Source organism: Montipora foliosa, chromosome 12 (assembly GCF_036669935.1).
Source record: "Montipora foliosa isolate CH-2021 chromosome 12, ASM3666993v2, whole genome shotgun sequence".
Lineage (NCBI taxonomy): Eukaryota > Metazoa > Cnidaria > Anthozoa > Scleractinia > Acroporidae > Montipora > Montipora foliosa.
In genome coordinates this window covers 5,785,704-5,795,703 of record NC_090880.1, presented here as the reverse complement: position 1 = coordinate 5,795,703, position 10,000 = coordinate 5,785,704, and the positions used below count along the sequence as shown (strand labels likewise).

General features: G+C 40.2%; 2 protein-coding genes across 2 annotated transcripts; one reads left to right on the top strand and one right to left on the bottom strand.

Annotated features, from left to right (window-relative positions):
* Window positions 1–448: 448 nt before the first annotated feature.
* LOC137980601 (L-2-hydroxyglutarate dehydrogenase, mitochondrial-like) lies at window positions 449–6,045 on the bottom strand. The gene is made up of 3 exons (XM_068828056.1): window positions 5,923–6,045; window positions 2,864–3,021; window positions 449–644 (listed from the first exon to the last, which is right to left on the bottom strand). The coding sequence occupies exons 1-3, from the start codon at window positions 6,043–6,045 to the stop codon at window positions 449–451; spliced, it is 477 nt and encodes a 158-aa protein (XP_068684157.1).
* A 242-nt stretch (window positions 6,046–6,287) lies between these two features.
* Window positions 6,288–7,740, top strand: LOC137980600 (ryncolin-1-like). Its single transcript, XM_068828055.1, has 3 exons — window positions 6,288–6,498; window positions 6,758–7,138; window positions 7,484–7,740. The coding sequence occupies exons 1-3, from the start codon at window positions 6,288–6,290 to the stop codon at window positions 7,738–7,740; spliced, it is 849 nt and encodes a 282-aa protein (XP_068684156.1).
* Window positions 7,741–10,000: the final 2,260 nt, after the last annotated feature.

Below are 10,000 nucleotides of genomic sequence, written 5' to 3'. Positions count from 1 at the left end.
TTCCTACCAGAAGCCCGGGAACAGAGTAATCTAAATGGAGGATTATACTTTATTTGGAGCAAACTGACAATGAAGGATAACCCTTCATTTGAGGAAAAAATCGTGTTGATCAATTTACACTTGTAGTTGGGGAGTCGGCCTATCTCGCGCCAATCCCGCTCTGCGTTCAAAATGGCAGACTTGCATTTGAAATATTTAGTCTTTAAACAAGCCTTTACTGCCAAAAAACGTCGGCTCTGCACGCTATTCAGCTTATAGATTTAAAATCCCTATCTTTTATTACAACGTCATTAGACGGTATTCGTGTTTTTATGGTTGAACTGGATTACTGGAACGAGCATGAAGATAAATCATCGCATCGCATTATCCTCAATTTGCTGATTAATGTAGTACAACCGCCAAAATTCAAAGATGCACCAATAATAAAAATGTGCTATCTTCATTGATGCTAAAGATTAAACCGCTCCTGGACCTTCTCGGCAACCATTTTAGCAGTGGCCAAAGATGAGGTTGCCCCCGAAGATGGAGCATTTCTGACATGCAACACTCGGCTTCCGATATCCCCTGCACCTCCGTCGAACACAAAGTCTTCCATTAAATTCCCTTCAAGGTCCATGGCCTGTGCACGAACACCTGCAGGGCCCCTGATTGGTTGATAAAAACATGCAGAATCGTAAGTAAATGGAGTCAAGACAAAACAAAAGGGGAAGAGAGAGCATCCCCAATACATGACCTCAAGTTATTTTTAGATCAACTCGCACGCTGTACATATCCCAAGGGGATTGGGCAGTGACCAATCATATCGCAGGAATGTGTTCTCTGAGTGTGGGCTATCCACGCTGAACACATTTCCGGCTTATGAATGGCTGCTGCCTAATCCGCTTCGGATATGTACAGCGTGGGAATCGATCTTAAAGGGTAAATGATGTATTTGGGATGTTCTGTCTTCCCCTTTTATTTTCTCTTGATGGAGCCAAACATTGTCTGAGTAGGACACTCAATTTTACCTGCAAATCGCCCCGTTGATAAGCGTTTTATTCCTTTGAATTCATTAATCCATTAATATGCCATTTTACCTTATTTAGTGAAGAGAACGCGCAAAATATGAGACGGTAAAACACTGTAGTGTCCCTAGTTGACAGGTTTACAACGGAGCAAATACGGACGGAACGAGAGTTGTTGTTTTCAACACGAGGCAAAGCCCAAGAATTTAGCTTTTCATCGCCTGTCACTCGTCATTTCGTTTTTTAAGTCAAAAAAAGGACATTTGAATGGTTTCGTTTGTGTTGTTTTTGTCATTCGCACGTGCCTTATTATGAAATCGATACGATTCTCAGTCAATGCAGAGAGAAGACAAAATACTAGAAAATGGCGTAAATAGTGGAATAATAAACCCCTTATTCAAAGGTCTAACATATAATACGTGCGGACATTTTGCTCGTCGCTAGTACTATGCAACTCGCAGAATATCCACATGTTAAACCATTCAATAAGGTGTGTGTATTTCTGGGCAACTCAGTGATGCTTATGTTGTGGAGCATTTCTGAACATCAGCGGACACCCTGGAGAACCAGCTTCGGATGTGCGCCTCACCGCAAATTTGACGCACGCAGATTTTGATAAGGGTCTCTAAGTGTCCCGTTAAGTCTAAGAGTCAACAAATTACTATGTATTTACAACAATCCAAAAAAAAAAATGCTTACCGGACAAAAAGGTACGATATATTGACTTTGCGGTTCGACAAATCAAGGTCGAATTTTTCTCCGTTTTAAAGATAAGGTAAAGGACATTCTTAAGCGTGGTCCTTGAATCATGGAAGGACAACGTTAACAATCGTAGTGCCTGGCGGAAACTGGCAGCAGTCTAGGTGTGTAAGGTTAGGCTTAGGGGTAGAGGGTGACTTTGTCACACCGGAGAGCAAGTTGTCATTCACACTTCCACAGAGCAGATCTTCAATTGATAGCGTGCACATCCACACCACCGGAAATATCATCCAATACTGAATGAATGAATGAATGAATGAATGAAAACTTTATTTTAAAACACGGTAAAAATATCAGTATGACAATAGAAAACAAATAAGAAATTGATCTTAAGTAAAATTTTCTATTAACTGGTTTACATATTTGCCGTGTGGGAGTCCGATACAGAGAGCCATTTATCAATTCTTCTCTTGAAGTTGCGTAGAGATTTTGTATTTCGGATATCCTCAGGAAGATCGTTCCAAAGAGAAGCTCCGCTATAACTGAAGCTACGCTTCAGGTAGTCAGTTCTTGGTTTCGGCAAGTACAATTTTTGACTTGCGTCTCGAAGATCAAAGGACAGAGCTCTCGGAGTGAACATGTTACAAAGATAATTTGGGGCAAGCTTATTAACGCATTTGCACATTAAATTTGCCTTTTGCTTCGTCCTTCTAACTGACAAGTTATCCCAGCTGAGGGAGTTGAGAAGATAGTTAGACTCATCGCGAACAGCTTATTTTACGTTTCTCTTACCTCTTTACATCCTGGACTTTAAGACTAGGAATGTATCTTTGTAGTTGCTTGACTTGAGCTGATATGAAAATTCCTCTGTAATATTCCCCATGCAACTCCAAACGTAAAATACTGCAACATCAGCTTTCTTAGCCCGCTGAAACAATCAGTAAGAAGACATTCAAGTCCTCCCCGTAACCACTGTTACGACCATTAATCTTAACTTAAACTGAAATAGTGTTTTCATTAGAGTGAGGCAGCCGTATTTCTGACCACTTTTCCGTTCATGTGCAAGATCGGGGACAGAGTCGCAAATTATGTATTTCAAATAATGTATGATGTACGAGTATCATTTAACACAAAGATGGCCTTTCGGCAAAGCAACATACCGGTATCCCAATGCATCTATCAAGTGTGAGAAATTTACATCTGTGAGTTTGTATCCTTCCCTTGCGAACGCCAATACTTCATTGGGGCCAAGCCAAACGCTGCCATCAATACGCGGGGTGAAATGGACCCCAAGAAAAGGAAAGTTAGGGTCTGGAACCTAGCGTGAGGAGAAGCAACGTAAGTAATTTACACTTCAGGAGATTCCTTGATAACAGAAGCTAAGATAATGTTTCGTCCAAGGACCAGGACCTTGAAAGGGCCAGTTGTTACCAAAAAGAGGGGCAAGTATTAAATGTCTGTTTCCTCAGTGTAGTTTAATATTTTATATAATAACCGTGTCTTAGAAGCTTAAGGTGATACCCTGGTTTTTCATTGCGCAACTCTACTGCGCATAATTTCTGGCGTCATTAGCGCGCACATTAGCTCGCGCACACTGATAAAATGGCGGATTCTTATTGACGCCAAGCTTAGTTGGTCAAGGAATGTTTATTTTCTCCTGAACGAGTACGGTGACCCCCAATTTTCATTTCATATTTTTTCTGAGAACGATATCTTCATGGAGTAGTAAAAAATACTAGTAAATTTTTGTTAATTTCATAAAAATGTACGGAAGGAGCATTACAAGTGAAACAGCCCACATTTAAGTTAAGTATACTCTAGGGTGTTAATTACTCACAAAGGCATTCAAATACATTTTTCAGGTTTGTACGCAAATTAACCATAGAATGAGACCAGGCTCTGCGTTCTACCATGGATTACATTTGGTTGTGTTTAATACTAGCCTCACATGATATTCAGATATAACAGTTATGCCCCAATCTCGCAATCCTTTCCCCGGGATACTTTACACCATGAGCAGTCTCTCTCTAATTTTTATAAAATCCGTGGAACGGACGTGATTCCTTGCGGCGCATATTTTCACGGACCACGACGGATTCGCAGTCTGGGGCAAGTTAAATGAGCCACGTAACGCGCTAGCCGTACTTTTATCTTTCCCGCATATCATGATGAATACTCACAACTAAACTATTGTTCGGGTAACTGAAAACACTTTATTTCATATTTAAAACATGTCTGGTGTATTCGTCAAAACATCTGGTGTACTCAAAGAAAGACAATTATTTCTTTCTTAAAACCAGACAATACTTTTGCTAATACATTTCTTGTTCCTTTAAGTCATACATTGACATCTCTTCACGCTTTTGGAAAATGTTTGACCCACGCGCTCGCGTCCAGATTTCGCCAATCGGTATCCAAGAGGGAAGATACTCGAAAGATACTTGCTTCCAAATAATCAAACACCGTCTCCCGCTCGTGGCAAATACCCCTGATTTCCACTAGCTTCTCCATTTATTTGTATCTTGAACGTCGGATTGTCTACGCTGGAATATGGCGCCATAATATTTATCAACATGCAATGAGCCGCGGTTTCGTGAAGCTTCGAATCACCCACAATTTGCGGAGGCAATTGGGGTTTCAACGAGCTCTGAAGAGAGTTCCCGGTCTCTGAGAGTTGATTTACACGGTACGGTTTTTGACGCACGCGATAAGCTTAGGACAGGCCTACAACTCGTTTACGATTGTCGCGTACGCTGCGACAATCGTAAGTCATGTCCTACGCCTGTCGTAAGCTTCATGTCGCACGCGCCAAAAATCGACCCCAACTGGTTTATGTATTTGATAACCACGGCATGAGGTCGGCAAGTTGATCTGAAAACTGATACACTGCTATTAAAATCCGCGCTAGTTATGAATGTTTCGAGTGCGTGATTTCTCATAATGGTTTTTGTTTCGTATGACAGGTCTATTGTTATTCAGTGATGGGCTGAAAACAATAACTCACTCAAGGAGAACATGCCATTCTCAGACGAAACCACAACTACCAATTTTCAAACTTAAAGGGATAAAGGTTCCTGTTGACCAAATTTCAAAATTGAAACTGCTTTTGATCCAGGTTAACCCCATCGACCATTTTCCGTGCGTGCAAATTGAGAAGACAATCAACATTTCCTGAAAATCGCTCCTGAAAATCAACTTCATACTAAAAATGATCGAATTTAGTCCATTTTCTTGAGGAAAGGGATAGCCCATATACCTGTCTCATATCATTCATATTAAGCGTAAATGACTTTGCACTTTGGGGAATAAAAGCATTGGCCCAACAGTTTACGGTATTATCTAAATTTAAAATACTACTCCAGCCAAATACTGAATCATATACTGAATATCAAATACTGAATGGACAATGAGATTGGGTCTGATGACTGCCGCAATGGGATTATTATATGACTACAATTGTAGTTCCGTGAGCGGGCAAGATGAACCAATTCCCGCGCTCCACCTTGCAAGCTCGGGATTCCATATGTTTTTTTTAATTTTTGTCAACAGCAAATCTGAGCTCGAGGGCTTCCAAGAGGGAGAAGCTTTTCGAAGCTTTCGTCAATGATCTCTGATAAACATGTTTATTCCGAAGCACGATACCCATCAAACAAAGATAAGAATAACGCCGCAAGACAAATTGATTATTCCATCATTCCGTACCAGGTTTTCTCTTCGTGGCACCAACGGCCGGTTGTCTTAAAATTTGTCGGAATTAGATAAAAAGGTTTCCAGAGTGCCTTGAAAGCCCGTTTAGTGACTGGGAAGCTGTCCTTCAAAATATTTATCTGTTCGTATGTTCTAGGGAAATGTAGAAATAACTTCTTCCGAAAGTTCTAGCATCCGTGACGGGTCTGATTAAAAACAATAATAACATTACGTTGTCGTCCTTTTTCCCCGAAAATTTTAAGGGAGGTTTGCTTAAGATACGATTCTCAAACAAACTCTGGCCAAAATGATAGAAGTTATGATAAATCTTCAAATTTTATTCCAATGTCACAGTTGACTCTGGCACAACTCACTAGCGTTCTTCAATGTGGTTTCGAAATTTCTGTGCACTCTTCACGCTCTTCACTACTTTTCCGAAAAGGAAAATAGGAAATCAGTTGAGAAAAGTGCCCAAAATCTTAGTGCGCCTCGAAAGAAGCCTGAGTTCGAATTTTCGAAAATGCTAACCTACCTTCTTCCAAACATATTTACCGAAATTACTCGTTAAGTGCCCCTGTTCTTTCACTGGATAAATCTCATAAAATATTGAAACTGTCGTCTTGTCAAAAGAGAGTTGTCTACTGCCACATGACATTGTCTTCTACTTGTCAAAAAAAACCTGTCTACTGGTCCTACTGCCTCGAGTCACCGCTACAATGTGTTGTTATTTGATTGGTAGGAATAGATGATTCAGCATTCCCAAAATAGAGCGCAGGAGACAAGAAAAATCTAGTTTGCAAAGACTAAATAAACTGCAGCACAAGTCTTAGAAATCATTTCATACTTGCATTTTTGTTTCCATTTCATAAAAGAGTTTCCTGAAAGCATCAGTGCATAATGGCATTCCAGCTAGCTCTGCTTTTTACCGCGATTCTTGTCGGGACATGTGCCAATACGTCTGTGCAACCAACAAAAAACCCTGGCGTGAGTATACCCCAGTGTAACGTGAACAACTTTTACGCCGGACCACACTGCTGTAAGAAGATCGAGCAGCAACTCACTGAAATCAAAGAAGCAATCGCTGCGCTCGAAACAAACCAAACTGGCGGCTCTTATGACAAAGGTTTGCAATTGTAAATTTTAAATACTTTGTTCACTTCTCAGACATTAGTGGTTCAAGTTTTCCCATCTGTTCCCTCCCAAAAAGCACTCAAATTGAGGTCAATCAATTGCTTCTAAAACATTTGCATGCCAGATGTGTATAGTAATTTCCTCTATGACGCCCATTCTTACTTTTTAGAGGCTAGAAATAAGAATGAAACCAAAACTCAACTGACGGAAATTCATTCTGCTTCTGTAATTTTCAGTCTTCAAGAACTGCGCCGATGTTTACAATTCAGGCGAAAAGATCAGTGGTGTGTACAAAATCGATCCCGATGGTTTGGGAGAATTTGAAGTGTACTGTGATCACAAAACGGCTGGCGGAGGGTGGACGGTCTTTCAAAAAAGACAAGACGGCTCCGTAGATTTCTTTCGCGCGTGGGACGCCTACAAACGCGGCTTTGGTAATCTGAATGGAGAGTTTTGGCTTGGACTGGACAAGATTCACCGCCTAACTGTAAGCAGCAGCAACAAGCTTCGCGTGGACTTGGAAGACATTCATGGAAATACAGCATTTGCTGAGTACAGTTCACTTACTGTGGCAAGCGAGCGAGCAAAATACCAGCTGAGTTTGGGGAAATATTCAGGTTTGCAAACTCTGGTGTTTAACAACCCTGTGTTAATTAAGATAGACACACTTTCTCATTTCAACTAGGTGTGATGTCAGAGAATTTTATCTCGCTTTGACTTACAGAATAAGTTGTATATGTAAGCCAACGAGTTAGCTAAAAAAAAGAATAAGAACACATCAAACTGAAAAACCTGGTAATTATTCCACTCATGTGGTGATAAACACGTTACATCGATTTCATATCGGTGGCAAGTAGAGACAACAAACAATCTCAAGTGCGTCTTAAGAATTTTTAGCATTTTAAAAAAGTTTTAAAACTGCTTCTTATTTTGATTGCTTAATTCGTTTTCTTTTCATTCAGGCACTGCAGGTGATTCCCTTGGCTATCACCGCGGCCAAGCATTCAGCACCAAGGATCGCGATAATGATAACAGTTCAAGCAACTGTGCGTCACGCCATAAAGGTGCCTGGTGGTACCACGGTTGTAACTACTCCAACCTGAATGGTCTGTATCTTAATGGCAAGACCGTTCCAACTGGAATGACCTGGTATCATTGGAAAAATAGTCACTACTCTGTCAAGCGGTCTGAGATGAAAATACGACCACAGAACTTTTAAGCCTCTGTGTCAATTGTATCACATGCCTGCCCGTTACTATCAATTGCTAACCAGGGGATGGATCTTATTGGTCATCAATGAATCGAGCTGCTTAACTCGCACAACCGCGTAAAACACTCAATAGGTTTCACAACAAGAGATTTCTTGTGATTACATATTAGTAGCATACCGTGCATGTTATTACCCGGTAGATGAAGATATATCAGTACTTGCTTAGTTTCACAAAAGCTGTAAGCAGCTGGGAATGCTTTAATAAAGTCCGCTAATGATGACCAATGATAATGTTGTTCTTCTTTTCTTGTCTGCATGATAGTTTTCACTCTTTTATTTTTCAAGAAAGAACAGTAAATTCTCTCAACAATTCACTGCCTTTTTGCCCTCTCAAGCCCTTTCCACTGAAAAACCCAAAGCAGCAACAATTTCAAACAAGAGAATATTGAAAGATATTAAGCTACCCCTTTACTTAGGATGACACTAAAATTTGCAATTGTCTGGTTAAAAGGAACTTGTACCCCTGATATTTGCTCGCCATTGGTAACTGGTTGACTATAACAGCCTACGGCTAAATTTTGCAATTGTCTCACTTCACTTCCCCAGCATCTCTAAATTCCAATTCGATCCTGATGAAGGAACTCTTTGAAAACCACTTCCGGGTGAGTGGAGCTTCCTGGGTAAATATCTCGAATTATTAATTATTATTCACTTAAACGAAACAAGCACCATGTTTACAGAAACTGATAAGGCAAATATTGATGGTAATTATGTATTCTGACTGTGACAAAGGGATATGATGGTTTCTGGGCCTCACTCAAGAGTCAGAATAGACTGCGAGCATTCCCTTTAAATCAGTCGAGCAGCCCGCTTTTCTGAGGCGGACTTGTTTTGTCACACAAACACAAAATGCTCTAGGGAGACTTGGGAAGAGGAGTCTTCTTCCCAAGCCTCCCTCGGTAATTTTAAGTTGTGTGACAAAACACGACCGCCTCAGAAAACCGGGCCGCCGACTGATTTGAAGGGACTCCTCGCAGTCTACTGTCAGAAGTTGCTGTACCACATTTGTCACATGACTTTGAATAGGGAGCCGAGATCCATTTTTCGTAGCTTCATGGTTAGAGTATTACAAAAGAGGTTCGGTTCAAATTCTGCCTGACGCTCCAATTTGTACCTTTGAATTTGCCTGTTGGCAGGCAACCATCATATGAACTTGTCAAGCGTACAATGCGCCATCACTATGAAAGAAAGGTAAATTAGTTGAAATGAGTTTTATAGACAAAAGATAGAAGTGATCTTCGCATTGATCCGGAAACTTTGATCAAACTGTCCAGATAAGTGCAAAGGTCACTTCTATCATTCGTCTATAACCTACAATTTAACTTTTAAATTTATTATTTATTAGTCCTTTCGCGAGAACAAATCGCCTAAAAAAGTTTTAGGATCACTTCTATCTTACCCATTCACTATCTTTGAATCCTTTTGATGATCCAGGGATAAACAGAAAAAAAATCCGAGTCATTAATTAAGATACTGTTTCACTCAAAGACAACAAGAGCAGTAGTCCAATTCATTTGCTAGAAGCTTTTAGCATACTACCTTCCATTCCACACCAAAAATTTTCAATTTGTGTTTCAAGAATTTAAATACCGACTTTTTGCTTAACTAGTACGATTCGTGGTTGTATGGTAAAGGTTTCTAGAAACCCAGCAAATAACATATATCTGAGGCTACTAAATTAACGAGTAGTTACACTGACTTACTAAAAATTGAAATTTAGAGATAATAGTTTTGTTAAATTCGTCATAATTTATCAGCGATAAAAGCTCTTCCACACTAAAGAACAACCAGGCATGGAGGCCAAAAAGTATTCAATCGACCTTACTGCCCTTTCCTGCTGATAGCCTGCAGTGCTGACGTATTTTGATGGGGATCGAAGGATAACGCCGCAATATTGGATAGTAAAAAGTGTTGGAGAGCTGGGGAGAGTGAAAAAAATGTTCTAGGGAAGAGGACGATCAATTCAAGCAAGCCTCTCCCTCAATTGAAGGATTATTCTTAATTGTCAATTTCTTCCAAATGAAGTATTCTGCTCATCCATGCATTATGACATCATTATGCGTTTCCTTGGTGTGCATGCGCAATAAACCACTCTTTGAAGACTATTGTTATGTTAATGAAGACAAGCTATATAACACGGAGTCAATACGACGAGCACCCTCTTCCTTTCTCGTGCAGTTCGAAGCAGGTAAACTACTCTAAAGATATT